This window comes from Mesoplodon bidens (assembly GCF_964165515.1).
Source record: "Mesoplodon bidens genome assembly, chromosome: 8".
NCBI classification, from domain to species: domain Eukaryota; kingdom Metazoa; phylum Chordata; class Mammalia; order Artiodactyla; family Ziphiidae; genus Mesoplodon; species Mesoplodon bidens.
This window is the reverse complement of record NC_138165.1, coordinates 56,033,987-56,059,963: the sequence shown is the minus strand read 5'-3', so window position 1 is coordinate 56,059,963 and position 25,977 is coordinate 56,033,987. Positions and strand designations below refer to the sequence as shown.

General features: G+C 33.6%; 1 protein-coding gene across 1 annotated transcript in view; it reads right to left on the bottom strand.

The window, feature by feature from the left end:
* LRP1B (LDL receptor related protein 1B) overlaps positions 1-25,977 on the bottom strand; it is a gene marked incomplete at its 3' end in the record, with an annotated part of 2,330,707 nt that overhangs the window by 68,761 nt on the left and 2,235,969 nt on the right. The window contains exons 102-105 of the mRNA XM_081243013.1: positions 25,706-25,879; positions 23,756-23,881; positions 16,893-17,057; positions 4,992-5,153 (exon numbers count right to left, since the gene is read on the bottom strand). Coding sequence (XP_081099139.1) covers positions 4,992-5,153; positions 16,893-17,057; positions 23,756-23,881; positions 25,706-25,879 — 627 coding nt within the window. The remainder of the gene's footprint in view (positions 1-4,991; positions 5,154-16,892; positions 17,058-23,755; positions 23,882-25,705; positions 25,880-25,977) is intronic.

Sequence of the window (25,977 nt, the reverse complement as noted above, 5' to 3'; positions counted from 1 at the left end):
GACAAATCCAGCTCTGCCACCAAAGGCACTGAGCACACACAGTCTGTATAGAAATGTTTCCATATAAGAACACCCTCAAGACTGAAATAGGTAATTGTTTCACATAATTCATAGAGGCAGAGAAAGTTAAGCAAAATGAAGAGGGAGGGAAATATTCTCAACTGAAAGAGCAAAAGAAAAACCATGAAAGAAAATAATGAAACAGAAGTAACCAATTTATCAGATAAATAATTCAAAGCATTGGTAATAAGAATGTTAACTGAATAGGGAAAATAATAGATAAACACAGTGAAAATTTTAACAAGGAACAAGAAAATATAAAGAAGACCCAATCAGAAATGAAGAATTCAACAACTGAAATGAAGAATTCAACAACTGAAATAAAAACACAGTAGAAGGAATGGACAGAGTAAGTAATAGAGAAGAATGCATAAGTGATCTGGAAGATAGAAGACTGCACATCATCCAATCAGGGCACCAAAAAGAAAAACAAGTTTTAAAAAAAGTGAAAACAGTTTGGGCTTCCCTGGTGGCGCAGTGGTTGAGAGTCTGCCTGCCGATGCAGGGGACATGGATTCGTGTCCTGGTCCGGGAGGATCCCACATGCCATGGAGAGGCTGGGCCTGTGAGCCATGGCCGCTGAGCCTGCGCGTCCGGAGCCTGTGCTCCGCAACGAGAGAGGCCACAACAGTGAGAGGCCTGTGTACCGCAAAAAAAAAAAAAAACCAAAAAAACAAAAAACGAACAGTTTAAGAGAGCTCTGTGATAATGTTAAGCATACCAACATTTGCATTATAGGGATCCCAGAAGGAGAAGAGCAAGAGAAAGAGATTGAAAATATATTTGAGGAAATTATGGCTGAAAACTTCCAAAACCTGAGGAAGGAAACAGATATCTAGATATAGGAAGGACAGAAGGTCCCAAACAAGATGGAGTGAAACAGAGACCTATACCAAGACAAATAATTAAATGGCAAAAGTTGAAGATAAAGAGATAATTCTAAAGGCAGCAAGAGAAAAATAAAGAGTCATATACCCCGAAATGCCCATAAGGGTATTAGGAAGGAAATAATAAATATCAGAGAGTAAATAAATAAAATAGAGACAAAAAACTAGAAAAAAAATCAATGAAACCATGAGCTGTTTTTTTGATAAAGATAAACAAAATTGATAAACCTTTAGCCAGGCTCACTGAGAAAAAAAGAGAGGACACAAAATCAGAAATGAAAGAGGAGAAATAACAACCAATAGCAATGACAAACAGTTACATGCAAACAAATTGGACAATCTAGAAGAAGTGGACAATTTTCTAGAAACAAATCACCTCCCAAGACTAAATCAAGAAGAAACAGATAATTTGAACAGAATGATCACTAGTAGTAAATTGAATTTCTAATAATAATAATAATTAAAAAAAAAACTCCCAGCAAACAAACTCTAAGATCAGATGGCTTCATAGGAAAACTCTACTAAACATATAAGGAAGAGCTGATACATATACTTCTCAAACTATTCCAAAAATTTGAGAACAGAACACTTCCACATTCATTCTATGAGGCCACCATTACCCTGATACCAAAATCAGACAAAGACACTACCAAAAAAAAAAAAGAAAGAAAGAAAGAAAGAAAACAAGAGGCCAATATCTTTGATGAATATAGATGCAAAAATCCTCAACAAAATATTAGCAAGCCAAGTCCAACAATATATAAGAAGGATCATATAGCATGATCAAATTGGATTTATTCCAGGGATCCATGGATGGTTCAATATTTGCAAATATATCAATTTGATACACCACATTAACAAAAGGAAGCATAAAAATTATGTGTTCATTTCAATTGACACAGAAAAAGCATTTGACAAAATTCAACTTCCATTCTTGATTAAAAACTCTCATCAAAATGGTGAAAGAGGGAACATATCTCAACATAATAAAGGCCATGCATGGCAAACGCACAGCTAACATCATACTCAACAGTGAAAAGCTGAAAGTTTTTCCTTTAAATTCAGGAACAGAAAAGGATTCCCACTTTCACAACTTCTATTTAACATAGCATTGGAAGGCCTATCCACAGCAATCAGACAAGATAAAGAAATAAAACATATCCAAATTGGAAGGGAAGAGGTAAAACTGTCACTATTTGCAGATGACAATGATACTCTATGTAGAGAACCCTAAAGCCTCCACCCATAAACTATTAGAACTAATAAATAAATTTAGTAAAATTGCAGGATACAAGATTAATATACAGAAATCTGTTGCTTTCCCATACTCTAATAATGAAATACCAGAAAGAGAAAACAAACAAACAAAAATTCTTCTAAAAATCACATCAAAAAGAACAAAATACCTAAGAATAAAATTAACTAAGGAGGTGAAAGACCTACACTTTGAAAACTATAAAACATTGTTCAAAGAAATTGAAGATGATACAAAGAAATGGAAAGATATCTATGATCTTGGATTGGAAGAATTAATATTGTTAAAATGGTCACACTTCCCAAAGCTATTTACAGATGTAATGCAATCCCTATCAAAATACCTAAATACATTTTCACAGAACTAGAACAAATAATTCTAACATTTATATGGACCCACAAAAGACCCCAAATTGCTAAAGCAATCCTGAGGGGGGAAAAATAAGCAAAGCTGGTGGTATAACCTTCCCAGACTTCAGACTATACTCCAAACTATAGTAATCAAAACAGTATAGTATTGGCACAAAAACAGACACATAGATCAATGGAAAAGAATAGAGGGCCCACAAATAACTCCATGCACTTACAGTCAATCTTACAAAGGAGGCAAGAATATACAATGGAGAAAAGACAGTCTCTTCAACAAGTGGTGCTGAAAAAGCTGGACAGCTACATGTAAAACAATGAAATTAGAACACTGCCTCACACCATATGTAAAAAAAAAAAAAAACTCAAAATGGTTTAAAGACCTAAATGTAAGGCCTGAAACCATAAGACTTTAAGAGAACATAGGCAGGATACTCTTTGACATAAATTGTAGCAGTATTTTTTGGATCTGTCTCCTAAGGTAAAAGAAAATGGGACCTAATTAAACTTAAAAGCTTTGCATAGCAAAGGGAACCACTGACAAAATGAAAAGACAACCTACTGATGGGAGAAAATATTTGCAAATGATATGACTGATAAGTGGTTAATATTGAACATATATAAACAGTTCATACAACTCAACATTAAAAAAAAAACCGACCTGATTAAAAAATGGAAAGAAGACCCAAAAATACATTTTTCTGAAAAAAGACATACAGATGGTTAACGTGAAAAGATTCTGAACATCACTAATTATTAGAGAAATGCAAATCAAAACAACGAGCTCTCATGTCACACCTGTCAGAATAGCTATCATCGAAAAGTCTACAAACAACAAATATTGTCGAGGATGTGGAGAAAAGGGAACTCTTGTACACTGTTGGTGGGAATGTAAATTGATGCAGCCACTATGGAAAACAGTATGGCAGTTCCTCCAAAAACTAAAAATAGAACTGCCATATGATTCTGGTCCTGGGTATATATCTGGACAAAATGAAAGCACTAATTGAAAAATATATATGCACCCCAATGTTCACAGCAGCACTATTTACAATAGCCAAGATATGGAAGCAACCCAAGTGTCCATCAACAGAAGAATAAAGAAAATGTATATATACAATGGAATATTACTCAGCCACAAAAAAAGAATGATATTCTTCCATTTGCAGCAATGTAGATGGACCTAGAGAATATTATGCTTTGTGAAATAAGTCAGACAGAGAAAGACAAATACTGTGTGATATCACTTATACGTGGAATCTAAAGAATAAAACAAATGAATGTATAGAGCAAAACAGAAACAGACTCATGGATATAGAAAACAAACTAGTGGGGAGAGGAAAGGGAGGAGGGGCAAGATAGGGGTATCAGATTAAGAGATACAAACTACTATGTATAAAATAGATAAGCGACAAGGATACTTTGTACAGCACAGGGAATTATAACCATTATTTTGTAATAACTTTAAGTGGTATATAATCTATAAAAATACTGAATCACTATGCTGTATACCTGGAACTAATATAATATTGTAGAGCAACTATACCTTAGGTTAAAACAAATGAGCAGGGAAATGAAGTTGTAGCTAGAAAGGGATGTGAGCACAAAGGAAAGTTTCTAAAGAAAGGACTAGGTAAAAAGAAAAACACGGATAAGGCAGAAGAAAGAGGGGACAGTTGTATGAGATGTGTCCATGAGTATCTAAGAGGGATATAATGTAGGAGTGGACAGTGTAGCATTAGACATCACATGGGTCCCTAGTCATAAGAAGGAAGACAGAGGATGTGGTGTAGGACAAAGTAATTTGAGGGATCTGGTGGTGGGAGCTTGTGGCAGTTTTCTTTAGACAGCTTCTTTTTTTATTAATGAAATAGGAAGCAAGTTCCAAAGCTGAGAATAAAGTTGGGGCACAGGTATTGGAGGTTTGGGGGGAAAGGAGAAGATGTGACACAGACATCTAGGAGGGTTAATGAAATACAGTGGAAACCATAGTAAGTGCCCATATGAGATTAGTGATAAAACCTCAAGTTAGACGAGTCTATTTTTTTTTTTTTCAGTTGCATTCAGCAGTGGGGTGCCAGTTCAGGACAGATGAAGAACTGGATTTAACCATGGCTATGGTTTTCTAGAAAAGTACAAGAGAGGGGAGAGGGAGCAAGATTGTTAAGGGTGTATACAAGGGAATGACTGCAGTGATGGACCGTGGAATCTAAGCTGGGAAAGGAAAAAACAGAATCTTTAAAATAACAGATGGATGAAGAACAACGTAAAGAATTGTTAGATTTGGGGTGACAGGGGGTGGACTTGAAAAATAGGGCATGGCTGAAATTGAGGTAATGGAGTGTAGATCTAGGTGATAAGATTACTTAATGTACAGCTCACAGCCTGCTGTCAGACTGTCTTGTGGGTGTTGCTTTCACTTACAGTACTGACATCTGTCTCCAGTGTGTTCAGGCTGGCAGTCACAGTAAGGCTGGTTCCCAGCAGTAACACTGCAGGTCCCTCCATTTTGACAAAAATCCTCACAGACTGTCTTACCACAGTTTGGTCCAGTGAACCCTAGTGCACAGCTGCAGGTGGGTCTCCCTATTGGGAAAAAAAAGGTAATGAAAAGGCAATTAGTTGACAAAATTGTTTACTTATATGGAATCTTCACTAGGTAAGAATCAAGAAGTCAGTATTTGGAGCAAAGTCTGTCCACTACTTAATCTGTGACTTTACACAGTAACATGACCTCTCTGTGTCTCAGCTTCCCCACGTTCCAACGAAGCCTGGGTTAGAAGATCGCTCAGGTTCACTTCAGGTAAAATAATCAGAGATCATTTTATGAACAATTATACATTCATACATACATTGTATGCTTTAAAGTGCTTGTGTTATTCTTTGTGTTTCTGTTTTCATGTCCATTTTGCTTTTCAATTATTTTTTTTCTATTCATATGGTAATGCAGATTGTGCTGGCCATTAGAATATAAAATAGAGACAATCATATTTCCCAGTGTTCAATCATCAGGTACCAATCACTGCTGTATCTACATAAAACATGAGCTTAGGCTTATTATAAATAAAGATTTTAATAAGTTTAAAGTGGACGTGTCATCTGTAATAAGATTTATGAATATTATTTTATTTGATATAAATATACATACTGCATTTAGTATATAAGCACTTACTGAATCCTATTTTATTTCATTTTATATTTTTATTCATGGTGAAGGACTGTACTTGTAGTCTAAAGATGATTTAAGAAATCTAATGTTAATAGCACACAATAGCAAATCTGACAGATCATCTATGGATATTTTATTTGTTCTGTGGGAACTAACATCACAATGAAAGGTGAACAATCTTTTAAGGTGTTTTGAATGTAACACAGTTAACTGTTATATCAAGAATGAGTCTCTCTAACTGCCTGGACTGTCAAGAACTGAGTGGAAAATGGAGTCTAGAATTAGCTCTTCAGGAGAAGTGAAGGAAAACAAAGCAAAATGAATGGCTAACATTTGTAATGGGGGCAGAATAAAGTTTAGAGGTTGTACAAATATAAACTAATAACATGAAAGGGAATAACAAAGAAATTCAGTTATTGATCTCAGTTAACTAGGACTCAGGAAATGTCATTTAGTTGTCTAGTATCAGAGAATATCCAACCATCTCCTCTCTCACCATTGTTGACATGCAACATAATTAGAATGGTCAGAAAAATGCATTAAGTATAAGGCTTAAAACTTGAAGTGTAAAAGTGATAAAAGTTTTTTTTCTGTTGCCATAGATTCTACATTCTACTTTGAAGGACAATTCTATACATATATATTTTTGAAAAGCATTCTTAAGTGAATAAAACATCTCCAAATAAAATCCACTTGCATTTCCAAGAAAATGAATAAATTGAGCTCCACAATTTATTTATTTAGTTTACTTTGAAAGGTCTCCACACACTTACAAATGCTAGAAGCTATTGCTTCTCAAGGAAGAAAGTTATATACATTTTTACAGTGGGTATTATTGCTTTAAAACTTATTTATATGTGTTTTTAGTTTGGTGGCAGATAAATGCCTATTAATAGGTTAAGAAACAAGGTAAAATTTATACACATTAAAAGCTGTAATATGTATAAAATAGCCTCATATTTTTTTATTGCCAGAAAACAGCTTTAAAACTTTTAGCCAAGTATTTTTCTTATAAAAGTAGTGAGTTTTCTAGCTGTTGCTTACATACAGACAAATAGACACAAACGAGAATGATGGTAGAGGATGAAGAGGATAGATAATTGTTAGAACATAGTCACTAAGGAAAATGAAAGCCCTGAATAAAAGAAGTAATTCATCTACATCAATGAGAACCAGTGAACAACTTACAGAGAAATAGAACATACAATCAGGAACACAAATTAACATGAGCTAAATGTGAAACAAACAGTATAGAAAGTATAAGGGGAAATCAAAATGCATTAGAACAATCAGAAAAAGTGCCATACAACGTACAACTTATACATTGTAGATATAAGTTTTTCTACCTTAATTTCTAGGTGTTTTTCTTTTTGTTTAAGAAACTAGGAGTAAAAAAAGTAAAATGATAGAAGTTTGAAAGAAATAAACCCAACCTGCTAAGGCACTTGAAAATTCCTCTGTTCCAGTCGCTCAGAGAGAGGACACCATGCTTTCATCTCATCTACAGCTGTTTTGAAACTAGGGCAGAGTGACCAGGTTGTCCCCCAGCTAGAATATGCCTCTCATCATTTAGATTCCAGCTGAATTATTTTCAAAAAGCTCCTCTTTCTCTTCCTTTGAAGAGAAGATTTATTTTTGATAAGTATAAATCTTCATATTCAGGAGAATATTATGTAACTTGAAACAGTGTGGTGATACAGCAGATCTTTTGTTTGCTGATGGGAAATGAACCATCAGCTGCAGAATTTTATAACGGGTTCCAGATAATATTTTCAAGAATCGCTCTGGGTGCACCCTAACAAGTTGCACTGGATTCATTTTATAAAGATTTTTTAGGTAGCTGAATTTGATTTTGACATTTGAAAAGGAAACAGCACTGTTACAATGACTAAGGGATGGATTTATAGCAGTGATGCATCCAGGGAGCTGGGGTGTTGACAGCCTGTGAAGGTAGCTCAATCAGAAAGAGCGTCAATTGACCTGAGGAAGAAGGGGAAGGAGGGGTTTGCTGGCTCTAATCAGTCTAGTTCCTATAGCATTCTTAGCTAAGACTTTAACAGCGTAGGTTATCAGACTGCCTGGATTCATAGACTATCTGTGCCAATTACTGGTGTGGGACCATGCGCAAATATCAGCTCTCTGTTCCTCATGTGTAAAAATGGGGATAATAATAGTACCTACTTCATGGGGTTATTGTGTAGAATCACATAGAATAAATGAGAAACATTTCTAACTGTGCCAGGCACATAGAAAGCAATCAGTTACATTTTAGCTCTGAATATTATTGTTATTCCTATTGAGATTCACCACTTACAGGTATGACTTACTCTGTGACCCTGTCTACAAAGGCACTGTAACATTCTAGAAAAATCATTCTGAAAATTTTCTTAAATTACACACTTTATCTGCATTATTTATTTAAGATACAATTAAATTTGAATTTGTTTATGTGGCAGTGCTGGGATAGAACAGGTATTCCCCACAAACTTCATCTCAAACTCCAACATTTTTAAACTTTGAAGAATGGGTCCTTCTGTCTTCTTTATCTCCTAAATATGCTTAATCCTACACGTTAAAAGAAAGAACACACACACACAACACAAACAAAAACAAACCTAATGGGCTTCCCTGGTGGTGCAGTGGTTGGGAGTCCACCTGCCAATGCAGGGGACACGGGTTTGTGCCCCGGTCCGGGAAGATCCCACGTGCCGGGGAGCGGCTGGGCCCATGATCCATGGCCGCTGAGCCTGCGTGTCTGGAGCCTGTGCTCCACAACGGGAGAGGCCACAACAGTGAGAGGCCCGTATGCCACAAAAAAAACAAACAAACAAAAAAAAACAACCAAACCTAATATTTGCCACATCTATCTACTTGTATAACTTCAAAATTTGGTACATTCTCAAGCTTTTTTCGAACGAAAGCTACACTTACTGCTTCCAATTCTACCAATACATGACAAAGTAAAATCCTCGATCATAAAGTCACATTCCAATCCTTCACTGGGTTTGTAGATTTTATTTTTTAATATACAAAATAATGGGTCAATCTGTTGCTTCTCTTTGTTCCCTCTGAAGACAGGCCAGATCTCTCAACATGTAAGTACTGCTCCTACAAATCAACTCTGATTCCCTGTTGGTAAGAAAGGATTAGGAATGGAGAAGTTAATGTTGGTGTTGTCTTTACTGTATATTTGTGTACTCTTGCAAAGCTTACCTCTAATCCCTTAATCCCTAAATGTACTGATTTCTCCTCAATCCTCCTCCTCCTCAAATTTTCTCCATAATTTTATATTTATTAATATCTACACTTGAAAATTTTATCTGCACTTGGCTTCTAAGACACTAGCGTTGTTGAATTCCCTTTTTTCTCTGACTGCTCTTTTATAATTGTCTTTTCGTTCTCTTTCTCTCTCTTTCTGGTGATATTATCCAATTTCATGGCTTCAGTAATGATCTCTCTATATGAATGTCTCGGTCTCGATTTTTTGACTCTGGGCTCATTCTCCTTCCTAAATTTCAGACCTTCATTTTCACTCCCTGTTTTACGTCCCTGTGTGGATATCTCTGGCTGTTCAACAGGTTCATCTACTCCTCCCATGACTCCCTAAGAGAGAAAATTCCTCTCATAAACATTGTCCTCAGTAGCACACACGCTTTCACTAGACTGAAGGCTCTCCCAGTGCCGTATTAAGTTCCACACTACACGTTAACAAAGTGCCTTGCTAGATGTATGCATATAATAAATGGAGGTTAATGTAGTTATATATTACTTCTGTTTATAGATAAATGGAAGCTTATCTCATATAAACTGTTGCAGCAAATTTTCATACAACATAAATTAAAAATAAACTCTTGAATTTAACTAGGTAACCAGTAATAGCTGATGTCAAACATGGTAAGTACATAACTACAATCACTAACCATCTACAGTTAAGGATAAATATTAGTAATATCCGTTAGCACAACTGAAGATTATAATGCTCATAAGAAAAACTGGAAATGCCTTGGAAGCTCATAGAGTTCTCTAAACTTCATTGTTCTTGCATGGCCCTTATATACCAAAAACCACGGTCTCAGTAAAAATGGTTGATTCTAAAATATTTCATAAGAATATTTAATAGTAATTAAATAAATTTGGTACAAAGTTAAATTACTTGGGTTTTTTTGTTTTTTTTAATCAGGAAGACCTGAGAAAGAAACCTGGTTATATATTTATTAATTGTGTGGCTTTGGAAAACTTAGACATCCTCACTGGATCTCCTTCTGGATCTCATTCTGCAAAATGGTGATAGCAATGCCTGCCATGTGCTGGTAAAACACTTGTCTCAATGCCTGCCATATAGCAAGTACTCAATAATTGTAGGTTTATTAGTAATAGTAGCATTGGCGTTATTATTACTCTTAGTATTGCTATTAAACAAATCCTCAATTTTGGTTGTTATTTAACCTTCACTGAGTACATTTGCCTTTGTTAAGAAACTCCATATGGAATCCTGATGCACATTTTTTTCCATTTTCATTCTTTTGAACAAAACATGCCTATAGGTAATCTATATATATCAGTTCAAAACAGTATATTTTAATATACATAACAGTGAAATATTTTCTTATTATATAAGTAATTATATGGATATCATAAAGATTTATCACTAGTCCCTGTTAAATGAGCATTGAATTTACGTGACGTGGTTACAATTTACATCTAGATAAACAAATCTTTAACTATATGTTATCTTTAGTTATATACTCACAGAAATTTCTCTGATATGGGCAGACAATACTGATGATTTTCAGTGATAATAGACAATGTCTTAGAGAACTGACTTTGACATAATCTATGTTCTCAGGTGTTGGTTTTCTTACTTAATCATGCTAGCTTACATCTAAAAAGTGCCAAATAGAGTGTTTCAAATTAAATAAAATAATATAATTAAGGAAGTTACTAGAATCCTTGGCATTTGAATTGAGAATTCAATTATAGTAGTCACTATAATATGACAATAATTATGTTTGTAAAATTTTCAAAATGTTATAATTATTGAATTACTGCATACTTGCTAATAATTTTAGAGTAAAATTTGCTGGGTAGCTTTTAGTCAAGTAATATATCAATCAATATGTTTCTCAAAAGCATACATTTTCATTTGAATATTATTCAGGTGTAGGTTGTTGGCATTTTTCAATAACTTGATTTAAAACTGTGTGTCTTTAAAAGCTAGATTTATTTAATAAACAGTTTTTAAGCTGATTATAAAAATACTACTCATCAGTTTGATTTAATTGATATTGTATGATTTTAGTAGGCAAAATAACCTCTCTGCTCAATATTGGAAAAATAAATTATAACTTTTTTCTATCTAAACACAACACCTGAAGATGTATGGTTTACTCAGTATTTTGTAGTAACTTTTAAGGGAAAAGAATCTGAAAAATAATATATATATAACTGAATTACTTTTTTGTACACCTGAAACTAACATAACATTGTAAATTAATTATACTTCAATAAAAAAAAATAAATTTAAGAAAAAAATGTGATTGACTGTGATGAAGGAATGCTAGGTAAAAGTAATTACATGTGAATTTCTTAGGAGACCATGACTATACTTATTATTTCTGAGTGGTAGATAAAATCTGCTAGTGAACATTATTGATTGGTTCTCTTCTTAAGCTATTTATTTGAATTCATACTCATTTTTCTATGTGAGCCGCACTGCTTACCTTGTTTAACTTGGTCTTGTGCTTGTAAATTTTTGTCCCTGGTTATAACATTTTATACGTAACTAGTTTTCTATGCATTCAGTCATTGTTTAGTTCAAATAGTCTGACACACACATTGAGTCTAAGTAATAAAAGCATCTAACTGACATTTAAAATGCAGGGCATATTTATACACATTTACATTGAATGTTCTTCTCTGAAAATGCTATCTAAAAGTTACATACATCTTTAGTCAAAACGTCTTTACTATTTGGACAAAAGTTACATTCTTGTTCCTTCTTACAGAATAAAATAATAAGCCAAGAGACAAATCATCATAGCATCATTCAGTTACTTACTGGATTGCAATCAGAAAGCCTGTCTCCTGACCTCTAACACCCAAGACACTCTCCTTGGTGAAATCTGTCTTCACTTCTGACTTAGATTCAAGTAATAAAAGTTTTGAATGCTTTAAAAAATTGCTAGTCTTTTTGATAAAGAGATTTGACATTCTACTTTTCCACTTAATATAATGTTTTCCTGGACTGAAAGTGAGTGCCCTTTTATACATAATTTTAGCAAGTTGGCAATAGCTGTTGGGTAGTCTTAAGTATTACAAAGATTACAGAGAACTATTCAGCAAAGCCTGACAAAGAAAATAAAGAACCGTGGGCTTTATCCAGCTTTCCTCCAGGTACTACTTAATATATTCTGACATGTTTCAAATTATAGGTCACAATCTATTTATACTTATGGAACGTTCATTTTTAGCCAACATTGTGGAAATGAGACTGAAACATTTTTGTCTTTTCTGTGAATACAAGTAAGCCAACTCAAGCCTTCTGACATTAGCCTAGAGAGCTATAAGACTAAATAGTTCAGTACTGCTCTCACCATATGGTCCAAACGAACCAGTAACTATGACTCATGAAGCCAGCAGCACGGTTAGAGAGAATCTTACTTTCATTCTCTCATAGGTTTGTTATGAAGATTCAAGGGCCAAGAACAGTGCCTGGCACTTAGTAAGCAGTCTAATATATATTAATTATCGTGATCCTGACAATGATAATAAGTAGTGTTATTTTAATTTCTGATTCTAACAATAAAGCATGGTTGAACATTTAGAAAATACAGAAGTATAATGAAGGACCTATTACATATGCAATTTTTTCATATTGGGCTCATAGTATACAAGCAGGTTTTTTCTTGTGCTTTTTAACTTTAAAATAAAATGTGAATATTTTTCTCTATTATTATATAGTTTACAATTATAGTTTTGTTTATTGTGTAACATTCATTTTTTAGATATGCTATATTTTATATATTAACTACTTGAATTTAGGTTTTTATCTCCAATTCTATATTATGAACAATACTACATTGAACATTTTCACTTCTAAATATTTTACTTTTCATTATTATGTAACCTTTGGAATATATTTCTAAAAGTGACATTATTTAGTTAAAGGACATTGGAACTTTTTTGTTTGTTTTGTTTTTTGTTTAATTTTTGAATTTTATTTAAATTTTTTTATACAGCAGGTTATTAGTTATCCATTTCATACATATTAGTGTATACATGTCAATCCCAATCTCCCAATTCATCCCACCACCACCCCCCCCCCCTGCCGCTTTTCCCCCTTTGGGGTCCATACGTTTGTTCTCTACATGTGTGTCTATTTCTGCCCTGCAAATCTTGCTGAGTAATTCAAAACTGCTTGCTGCAAGGCTTGCACCATGAACATTTTCTTCTGGTACTGATTTAAGAATGCTGGTTTCACCTACGTCTGACTGGGCTCCTCCCTCTTTTCCCACTTTTCTCTGCTTTTATATATGTTTCTGTTCATATATGTGCATGTTCTGCCACTTGCTCCTTATGTTTTACGTTTTTTTTTCCATTGATTTGTCAAAGCTACATATTCCTGTGTCGCTTAATTTTTAAACTATATGAACTATTTTATGTTTTCAATTTTATATTTTCAACTTATTCTCTTGGATTCTTAAAAAGCAAATAGGACCAAATACCCAGCTTTCACCACTTTCTAAATATAACCAATATCTATGCTAAGGGAGCTAAGACATCAAGCTTAATTTAAATTAAAAACAGCCCTCATTTAAATATAAAGTGAAAGAAAAACAAAGAGGGACTGTTTAAATGTATGTTCACCCTTCATCAAGATATTAATTAGGTGACTGTGTACTTTACAGCCCAGATACATATGTGACTTGAGAGACATCAGTATATATGTTTCATCATCTGTTTCATGCTGTTTCAAAGGTGCCCCAAATTTCCTAGCTTAACTTGCCTTTGAGCAAACATTTTTAGGGCAGTCATATTTGATCATAATTCATGGCAGTCACATATACTACCATCATATTTGGGGCAGTGGCCTGGATAGAAAGATCTTGAATAAATGAGATAGAAAATTATCTGCATCTACTTGGCTATTATAAGGGCCCTTTCCATTGCAGTGAGAAGATTTTGATTTTTTTTCTTTCCTCAAGGGAGCCCTCTTTCCTCTGGCTTCATTTCTGGGAATAAAATCTTTCACTGCCAAAATACACAGATGTGGTGACAGAGGGCAACACAAAGAGAGCTTCTGCTGTCTTCTTGTTGAATTCATTTAAATACTTCAATACAAATGAATTGCCTACTATAAAAAACTGCACCATCATCTCTTCACCTAGCCATTTTTACATATATTCAAACTTCCCAAATTAGAATTGCCTTCCAAACTTTGAGTGGGAGTATTTAAGAATATTTCCCCAAATTTACAAACTTTCTTTCTCCATTCCTCTAAATCAATTGTGTAGAAAACCCTGATTCATTTTGATAGAAACATTAAAAGTCTAAATAACAGACCTATAAGAGTATGGAAAGTACCACACAGAATGAACATATCTTAGAGAATAAATATTCATAAAAGTGAGGATTAATTGTACATATAATTACATAAATATCCATTATATCTGTGATGAAAAAATAATTCCACAAATTATACTCTATTTTCTATATAAAATGACTGAATAATTCAATGCTTTATTCTATTTTGCATTGCTTTGCCAATGCAAACTTTATCTTAAATGTATCCTCCTATGAGCAGGTCACAGAAATTAACTACATGGATCCTTGTTGATATAATCAATGTCAAGCTATTTCATTTTGTAGTACCTTCTTATATGGATACAGCTCATATACCTAGTTTTTAGCTTTCTTTATTACAAAAAAACATAAGGAATGAGGAAAAATTCATTCCTACATGTAAAATTTTAATTACGCCTCTCAGATGTGTGCCTTTAATTAACTGGTGACATTTCCTTTGTTCAATTATTATAGTTCTATACAACTGTCACAAACTTATAAAGTTTAATTAAGGCTGCCCCAAACCCTAGTTATATAGTGTCCACATAGGAGTTTGCCAAAGGCTTAACTGTAAGTAAACCAACAATGAATAAATCTATGAGTTGCCCACTGGGATTTGTTTCACAAATTAACATTTGTGTGGAGATAATGAGGTTCTACAGTCTATAATACCAAACAGTGTTTTATAAAACCACATTTTTAAAAGTGAAAAATGCTTTGTAAATGACTTAATTAGCTATTATATTATTATTAATAATTAGATGCTATAAGACAATAAACTACATGGCTATATCTCAAGTTGAATTCATATGGAACTCATTTATATTACTAATTTGAAATATAATTTTTTCTGAACATATTATCTATGTAAATCAAGCTCTAATACTCTGGGTGCATAGATAAACTTGATATATTATGGATTTTAAGAATGCAGCAAGGTCTGGACAAATGACTTGAATGAAACATCAAAAGTTGTGCTGTATTTATATATATTTCAGGATCCATTAACAGGATACCAAATTCAATGTTTCACAGAGATTTGTCCCTGTACACTGATTGCAGGTTGAATAGGTAGCCATAGTTTGGAGTGCCAAACTCTTTATCTAGCTGGCTTAAATATTTCTGAAGGTAAATATAATAAACTCATCTGGTCACAACCCAAAGATTTTTTTTTATCTTAATGAGAAAATTAACTTAACAATTAAATAATAAAACTCTAAACAACTCATTTGCATAAGAGAAGCTTCTTCCCTAAAGCTAAGTGGTATGTGTGTTGCTAAAATATAATTACAGGTCACACCCTTTTACCGTACATTCAATGGATTCTCATTTGCATATTCAATGAAGGTCTCAGTACTACAGTTTTTCCCACAGCAATAGAATATACTTTATGGACTAGCTCCCCCTCAGGCAGAATGAATATATGTAGTAAGACTCCTAGTCCCTTTTTTAGTTCAATCAACCTGCTGAATATTTTTTCAAAATTCTATTGAGTAGTTACAATGATCTTAATTATCAATTAATCATAAGTCCAAAACATTTATAGGTATAAAACTATCAAACTATCAAAGAAATAGTATTGCTTTTACTCTTAGAATGCAAATCAGAAAACAGCTTGCTTCTCCTGAACTCCATTGAAAATGCTTCTTCATGTGGATCTTTCAGTTAGCATTATGCTAAATACTTCAAAGAATAGCTTAAGCAATAGAAGCAGTGAGAAATCCCAGTAAGAAAGAAATTTACCATATAGGGGATGTGAAGATCATATGGATTGCTTTTCCATCTGACTACCTAAATCCACAGTTATCGTAGGAGAATTAAATGTACATAGATTTCACTCTAATAGTTGCATAATCTTCTTTGCACTAATACTGGAATTTGCAAATTATATTTCTATTATGTATTATGGTTAATTTTTTTCCAGTGGGAGCATATTTTAAATTTAATAGAAGTCAGTAGGAAAATATGTTTTAGTATTCACTTATGTGCTATAGAAAACACTTTTTGTGAGCATAGATATAGCATAAATTAGTAAGAATCTCAAGTATATCCTAATATGTAGTAAACTGATGTTTTCAAAGCAATATGTTTTGAATATACTACATTGCAATGACAACAGAGCAGTTGTGATTTTAGATGGAGATTATGAGGCTCTAAGATGAACTGATATAGTATGCATATATTTAAAATAAATCAAAATTTTAATAACATGAGTTTTAGCATTAGGCAAACTTCAATTAAAAAAAAAAAGCGATTTTGGAGTCAAATAGATAAGGCTTGTAAAACTGATTTTGCCTCATCATTTTAAGCCAGAGTCAGAATATCTATAAGCACTGAGCCCTGTCAATGGTACACACTTAACACAAGATAATGATCATTATTATTGTTAATTTTTGTGACTTGGACTTCGATTGATATACTCAATTTAGAAAAAATGCCACTGATTACGTTGAATTAATTATTAGATTTAATCTTTGTTAATGTATTTGTTCAGACAACAGGAATTATATTCATAGCATTAAGTATTTTCTGTAGATTTTTCACATATAAGGAAAATTACTGATTTGAATATACAATGCCACTCAATTATTTACCTAGAGCTGATGGCACGCAAGTTCCTCCATTTTGACAGTAGTTGCTACAGTGGTTGATTTCACATCTCTCTCCTGAATAACTAGGCCAACAGTGACACCTCAAATCACCTTTCTCATTTAAAATGCATCTTCCTCCATTTTCACAAGTCAGTTTGCATGAATCATCTGGTTATAAGAAGAAATGTACAAATTAGCATGCCATTCAGTAGGTGGTAGAATAAGAAAAATTCAACTAAAGAAAAATTAACTACTAAGATTCACTTTTTTCCATAAAATTCCAAAAATAAATACCCCTAATATAAAAGTAGAAGAAACAAAATACTATCAGAAAATAGAGAAATAGATTTCAACCATTGTTGAATGGTGAACACAAGTATTGAACTAACTTTTATTCTTTTTTAGGCTTAAAGCATTGTTTACCATTTCTTATATCTGTTAAAACATTAAACAATAAAACCAACTGAAACTTTCTAAAAATAAAATATTTTCCAACCAATATGGGTTTTTTCATGATACGGGCAAACATGGCCTAGTTTTTAGAAGTGTTTGATATTAAACCAAACCGAAATATGTAAGATAAATATATATACAGTCCCCTACATATGAACCTTCAAGTTGTGAACTTTCAAAGATGCCCATGTGTGTTTGCATGTCCAATCACGTAAGTTAGTTTACGTGTCTGGTGTACTTTGTCACGTGCCTGTATCCTCTACAAGTGGTTGTGCTTTTGTGTACTTTACTGTACAGTATTATATAGAGTACAGTAGTACAGTATCTTTATTTCAAGCCCAGGATGTCCGGAAGCAAGCGTAAAAGCAGCGGTGATGTAGCTGGTACCGAACGTCAGGCGTGAGTGAAATTGCAGCTTGCCCTCTATCTCCTATTGCTGAAGATCCTTCAGCTCTACCCTCTCCCACCTCCTCTCCCTACTCCAGTCAGTAACTCTTCTTTCCTGTTCACTCGATGCCAGCTGTTATACCGTACTACTATACTTTTCAAGGTACTGTACTGTAAGATTAAAAACGTTTTCTCTATTTTTTGTGTTTGTTTTTTATGTATTATTTGTATGAAAACTATTATAAACCTATTTCAGTATGGTACTATATAGCTGATTGTGTTAGTTGGGCACCTAGGCTAACTTTGTTTTACTTACAAACAAATTGGACTTACGAACATGCTCTCTGAATGGAACTCATTCGCATGTAGGGAGTATATATATAGTATGTATAGTGCATATATATAGTATAGTGTGCATATACAAAAACATATATACATATAATTTTTAGTATAGGGAAACATTTAAATGAAAAGATATTCTTTGATGTACATCCTTATCAACTATATATTAACACACAAAACTAAAAATTATTTAGATTTGATACAAGATGGTGATAAAACAGTGTCAGAAGCATTTTTTTCCATATATAAAATAATTAGGCACAATCTGCCTATATAATACATTTTGGCTGAGAGAAAGAAAGGATGGTCATTCCTTGGGGTCACAAAATCATTTTTAAAAATATGATGAGTCCAATTTATGATAAAGATTAGTTTGGAATCATTTTCCACATTATTTTTCTGTATGTGTAGACATGGCCTTGCTCCATTAGAAATACTGCTCTACATAGAGCAGGACATAATGTCCAATGGAACAAAGACAACTGACAATATTTTGAGAAGCATTCTATTCAAAAAATACTTTTTTCTAAAGTCATGCTTACTTTATATGAAAGATAAAATCAAAACAGCCTATATTCTTCACTCAAGATGCATTGGCACAGACATAACAGAAGCTTGAATAATTATCACTGCAATAATCACAAAAACATCTTAAAGAGTCTCAGTGACTTCAAATGACACCATAATTCAAGTATCATAACCACTGTCATAAACAGAGACTATCTATCAGCAGTGTCAGACAAATTTCGAGATTTTCGGCATTGGAAAGCAGTTTCCAATACTTTGTCATGTAGGGAGGCTTCAGGTTGGCATTACTAAAGTCTGCATTTGTAATATGAAGGACTCTCTTATGAGGCACTATAGACACAGAGTATAAAGAAAATGACAGTTGATGTAGTGAGACGTGTTTTTAAGTCCTAGTTCTGCCCCTTACTAGGCATACAAATTAACCTATCTGAGCCTTAGTTATTTCTACTTTAAGATAGCCTTAAGGACAAGTGTGCAACTTAACTCATAGGTTTGTTGTGAATATTAAATTAAATAAGAAACTGGAAAGTAAAAGTTAAAATTATACAACTTTGTAAATTTTTAAGTATATAAGTATATACCATACACATACACACAAATGAGAATTTGAGTTCTAGCCATACTAGAATAGTATGAGGATGAAGACCTGCGATCTGGGTCTACAAGTTGTATTGTTAAATTTCAACAGGAAATTGAGGAACTTTCTAGGTAAATTACCCAGTAACATTCTTATTCAGAATTTTGTATTGAGTGCCCAAAAGAGGCACTGAGAATACAGCTCACATGGAGTGGCATCTATGAATACCAGAAGGTGAGCATTGTTGAAACTGAATGAAAGTTACTGTGACTGGACCTGGATTACAGAGTGTGAAGGCAGGAACTGAAAGAGAGAAGTGAATTTAAAGAGATAAGCAGAGTGTCATAGGAGATCCTTGGATGTTGGACTTTGCCCCCATAGCAATGTTAGGTCTTTGAAAAGTCTAAAAAGTCCAAGAATGACTGTACTGGTAGGGGTTAAACTGAAAGCAGGGGGACTATTAGGACTCTGTTTAAATTGTCCAGGCTAGATAAGATGATGGCCTAAAATAGAGTAATGTGGGATAGATAATGTAGACGTATTCTAAAGGTAACTAGAAGACAAAAATCACATCAGAGGGAAAGGAAAAACCAAGGATAATTCTTCAGTTTCTAACACGAGGCCAATAGGACCTCAAGGTTTGTTTTATCTTTGAACATATTAAATTGGAGATACCTATATAAATGCAAGTGGGAATCTCTAGCAAAGAGTTGAATATAGAGGTCACGTTCTTAAGAAAGATCTCTAGTGAAACATGCTTGCTCAGTTTAAAATTTACCAAAACATTTCTAACTCATTCAGCATGAAATATCCTAACTGGAGTTGTGAATGTGAACAATGAAGATAAATATTTAAGGTATTATGATCACAGTTAGGATTGTTATGGGAGTGCTCATTTTCACCTATAGATGTTCTGTGTAAAAATACATAGATATTCAATATCTCTACATGTTAGGACAGGTGCATTTCTATAATGTGCCTCATTAGGCACCAGAAATTTAAACAATATAACACTGCCTGATGAAATGGAAGTAGAGTTACATTCTTTCAAAACCTAACTGTAATAGTTCTATAATGAAAAAGGAAGCTGCATTTGTCAATAACTAAATCACCCCCAGAAGCCAAGCTCCAGCAATTATAATCAACTATAGGGAAGAGCAGGTGAATAGTTCTCCAAGAATGCATAACATTTGAATTCAAATTTCTTACATGAAGATTAAAAATACTCAGAGTGCTCATCATTTAACAATAGCAGCTAGAGAAAGGCAAGTCATTATAAAGAGCTGAAAAAGTTGGCTATATCAAATGTTAATGTCAGGAAAAAATTAATTGGCTTTTATCTTCACCAATCAATAATTCTAAAATCCACTTAATCATATTCCTAACTGAAGTGGTCCAAGCCATCCATTACCAAGGCTCATATATAGAGGCCAGTGTGAATACTTTTTAACACGCAGATTATTTAAAATATAAGATTTTCTTTTAAATCATAAAATAAACATTGAGGAGGTTTCTGTAACCCTGCCTTTCAAGCAGGATTGAAATAGTAAAACTAAAATTTCTAAAAAAGTTTTAGATCTTTGTATATTTAGACAAAATGCTTCCTCATTTAAAACATAAAACTATACAATTTGGTAATAGCTTCATTTTCTTGCTTACTTCATGACAGATTTATTTTAGAGTGCTGTGTGTCTACTTTTTGCAAGGCATTGTTCTAGGCACTTTCTGTGTGTTATTTCTAGTATTTCCAATGACTCTGGACATGGGTCTTTGGGTGACTTGGAGACACTGGAGTGTATTATGTGATGATTAAGAGTGTGGAATGCCTAGGTCCACCTTAGAGTACCACCATTATTAAGTATTGTTAGACAGTCAATTGAGCCTCTCCATACTTCAATTTTTTATGTGTAACAATAGGGGCAATGACAGTATAATATCATTGGAGTTTTGTGAGGATTAAATGAAATTTACATATATATATATATATATATATAAAACATACTTAAAATATGCCTTGCTCTTAAGCCTTCAAGGTATTTATTGTTATTACTAGCAGTAGTAGTAGTATTTATTGTTAATCCAATTTTACACAAAAGGAACTGAGACTGAGGGAGTACAGGGCCAAACATATTAGTTAAGTGATTGATCTTGGCTTAATCCAAAGCACCACCTCAGCTCTACTCCAGACCATGTTCTTCCTGTATATTTGTTGATTTTGTATTATTGAATAAATTATTTGCATTAAGCAAAGAGGAAAAAGGGGGTTATGTAGAAGAGACAGTCTTATTTACTTATAATAGAAAAACAACAAAAGCTGTCTGCAACTTGACCATAAGAAAAAAAAAAACACTTATAATATCTGAACCAGTGTAAAAGTCACACTGGTAGCATAAACTGTGTACTTCTGTGCAGAATACTCCTCTCTTTCCCAGGGGTCTCTCCCACCCAAACAATAGTGTAAGTAGACATGGCACATAGGAGGTATCTGTGAGAGCACTGCTTATGGGTATATGTGGAACTAGTGAAAATGAGGCACATCTTCCACAAGGAAGGAGTTGTTGACGTTTTTAAGAATCTGTTTCTGAGATGTTAAGTAAAGAATTTGTGACTGTGTCAGAGCAGTGAGTGAAAAATGTACCTGGTAATGTTTGAAAATGTTCATTTAATTCTCTTATTCTACCATCACAATTGAGATCATGGCAACTCTAGTTGGGAGAACTGGTAGAGGAAGGGTGCATCCTAGTAAACAGTGACAGCATCCCTTTTCAATGACTGGCACTAAAGTACCCATCCAAAATACCAATCATGATTCATATTTAGCTCTCCATTAAGAATGTTCCAACTGCCACCCACAACAGCACTTTGCACATCCTACACACTAACTGAAATAAATGACTCATTTTCTTTACAGTCCATGCTGTCATGATTTTTCAGACAGTTTCCTCTGTCTCAGTGTCCTCCTCCTTCATTCCTACTTAATCTAAGTATAATCTATCTTTGCAGAACTTGTTCTAATGTCATGTTCTATAGGAAATTCTAATCAATTCTCTAACTAGATAATCATCTAATTCCTCAGAATAGTATAAAGTCTGTCTCTTTTGTGGCTAATATCACTATTCACATGAGTATTTATTGGTGTTTGTGTCATTCATCATTTCAACCTCTTCAGCTTCGCATATCAAATGCTTAAAAATATATATTAAATGAAAGAGCTGTGACAGTTTTAGACACTGAGTGCCTTAGGAAAGGCAAAAGTCTTCAGCTGGCATATCCCCAGCAGAGAACAATGAGACAATGATATGGGAGTAGAGATGCTGACTGAGGGCAAAGATACTGTGTTCACATGAGGAGTTCATTTAAACAAAGAAATACAACCGGTAGGATGCCCTGCTATGAAGAGATCCTAAGTGTGTATCTCATTGGAAAAATGTTTGCTGTGACCCTCAAGTGATTTTTGGAGCACTGCATTTTTGTCTGTGACATAAAATTAATGTGTTGATTTTCTTTTCTCTTAGTAGCATTTTCTCCCATTATGGCTAATGTCTTGAATGTGAGGAAACTTATTGAAAGTCTGCCTGGATATCCAAGGATAATTCTTCAGTTTCTAACACGAGGCCAACAGGACCTGAAGTGTTGTTTTATCTTTGAACATATTAAATTGGAGATACCTATATAAATGCAAGTGGGAATCTCTAGCAAAGAGTTGAATATAGAGGTCACGTTCTCAAGAAAGATCTCTAGTGAAACATGCTTGCTCAGTTTAAAATTTACCAAAACATTTCTAACTCATTCAGCATGAAATATCCTAACTGGAGTTGTGAATGTGAACAATGAAGATATCTTTCCCTTTCCCATCACACTATTTTCAGTTTTGATATTTTTCATTTGATTTTTTCTGTTTTGCTATTTAATACATACACGCATATGAAATAATGTTTCAAGTTTTTAAATGTTTGTTCCAACCTCTAGCTTCTAAAATATAAACTTCTTGCATGAAGATATATTTTCAGTTTTGTTTCTAACTTAGTCCTTTGTTTCTAAATTAGTGTTATGCTTTGCTCACAAGCCCTCAAAATATTTATTATTATTATTAGTAGTAGTAGTATTTACTGTTAATCAAATTTTACACAGAGGAAATTAAGATTTATTTTCTAAATTAATCATCAGTTTCTAAATTAGTGTTGGCACACAAAACATATATAAAGTTGCTAAATGAATAAATGGATTTGGGAGTTGGGTTTAAACTAATAGCAGAATGGCACCCTCAGAAATATCATTATCTTTACTGATACAGGAGCTACATAAACAGGTCTCTTGATTCTGTTGTGACTTCAAAGTTCTTAATCTAGTCTTCGATGCACAGTAAGTGCTCAATGCAGCTTTGTGAACAAATGTAGAAAGAATTGATGGGAAGTCATCATCAGAGAAAAGAATAGTTTACACAGGCATTCAAGAACCAGTGATATCATGGAAATGATATCAGTGATGACTGAGTAGCTAACACTGCTCAGTTTCAGTAGTTGTGAACATTTACTGTACACAGTAATTCATTATTTACAGAATAATGAAGTTTACCTACCTAACAGGCTGTCATCATTGCAGGTGCCATTAATCAAATATTTTCCTTCTGGGCACACACAGGTGGCCCCAGAAGGATTCAGCAAACAGAGGAATTCACATGCTAGATCCGAGCATGGATTGGGTACTGATCAAAACAAAACAAAAGAAAAAAGAAACACATAACTATAAATACAATAGGTTTTAAAAACATAAAATTCAATAAGGTGAAATGATGAATTAGCAATGTTGAAAAGAAATAACATCAAATTTTTACTGGGAATATCTTATTTCAATTTTCCAATTCTCCTTTATAGATGAAAAGAAATTACTACCCAACATTCAACATTAATAGAAACTTTACCCTACTTTACATTTCCCAAGAGGGAGAAGAAATTAATCAAGCACATACTTTGTCACTTTTCCTTTGGCAAATTTAGGTAGTTTCAAAACTGGTTTAACAGACAGAAACAGTTCCCCCTGGTATTTACAAAGGCTTAAAATCCATATGTAGTTGTCTGTCAGAACACAAACACAACATGACTTTTTTCCCCTCAAAAAACATGTTTAATATGGTGTCCTTTCCATCAGAAAGGAGTTTGTGTGCATGGATAAATAGGTACATTTATTTTTGTCTATACTTCTATCCAATCGGTATCCTCTACAGCCACAGCTGCTGTGTGGCTTTCCATGCAGGATCTGTCATAAGAATGAAACAGAAATGGTATCTAGGTAGTGAAATGGTGACTATGAAAGTGGCTTTCATTCTGTAAGAACCAGTAATCAAACACCTATTATACTTAGGGCAGACTTTTATTTATTTATTTTTTATGAAGGTGGAGATATTTGACTATGAATATGAATCAAACAGAACTAGAGGATGAGAGAGAATGTCCTCATATTAACCTTGGAACCATATGTGTCAGATCGTTAGCAAAGAGTAGCAAAACACTGAATAGAATTTCAGGAAGGTTTTAGGGGAATATATGTTGTTTTAATCTGTTTCCAAAACTGATTTGGTAAATATCAGTTGTTACCTTTCCAGACCATCATACCAAATGAGGTTAAATCCCTTTTTTTTTTTTTTTTTTTTTTTGCAGTATGCGGGCCTCTCACTGTTGTGGCCTCTCCCATTGCGGAGCACAGGCTCCAGGCACGCAGGCCCAGCAACCATGGCTCATGGGCCCAGCCGCTCCGCGGCATGTGGGATCCACACGGACCGGGGCACAAATCCGTGTCCCCTGCATCGGCAGGAGGACTCTCAACCACTGCGCCACCAGGGAAGCCCAATCCCTTTTTATTTGCCATAAAGAATAATTATAAGTAAATCTGAAACAGTTTTTTGAAGGGTGAACTTATACATAAATACAGATCACTAGAATTTCAGCCACATTTTATTCCTTTGTTCTTCGATATTTTTTATGGCTGTGTTTGAAACAGATCTTTCAAAATAACTATGTCAAGTATTTACCTATTTTTTTCTAGGAGAGAAAGTAACAATAAAAGTCATAAACCATGAGAGAAAATACAACCTTTGGGAACAGTTCTCCTCAGATATCTTTAAAGATGAAATGTTAAAGCTATGATTTTTACTTGGTTATCAGTGAGTGAAAAAGGCTAATGACAAATTTCCTTACTTGTGTGGTTTATCTATCGACCCACAAAGTTTTATTAAGAATTTAGAAAAACACAAAATAAGAGACAAATTTTTATAACAAAGTTAATTTTAATTCTAAGAAAATACAAACAAATCCTGAAATTTTCATACCTGTTTTAGCAAAAATAGCAACGATTGCATTATTTATTTCTTGTCTTTGGTAATTTGAAAAGTCTGGTGATATCAAAATTAAAATGACTTAACTTATTGGGGTTAAGCCATGAATAGAGTTAAGAATTTAAAGATACTTTATTTTGAGAGTCATAAGAAAGAAACTTTGCCAATATAGACAATAGTATAAAATATTATACTTACAGTCTAGTTGTTTATAGCGATGAGAAATCAAAACACCTTTTGTTTTATCAACATCTAAAGCTAGGTACTCTACCGAACCATGGCCAAATTTTTGTACTCGAAATACACCATTTTTAGGTCCTGCTCCATATATATAATCTTCGAAGACATCAATCCTGTATGGATGTAACAAGCCTAGAATTTTTAAAAAATGGAGTTGTAAGGGTTGCAATATAAATACTCAGACTTAAGAAAACTAAGTTTATCCAAGATCGTGTAGAAAATCTTATTCC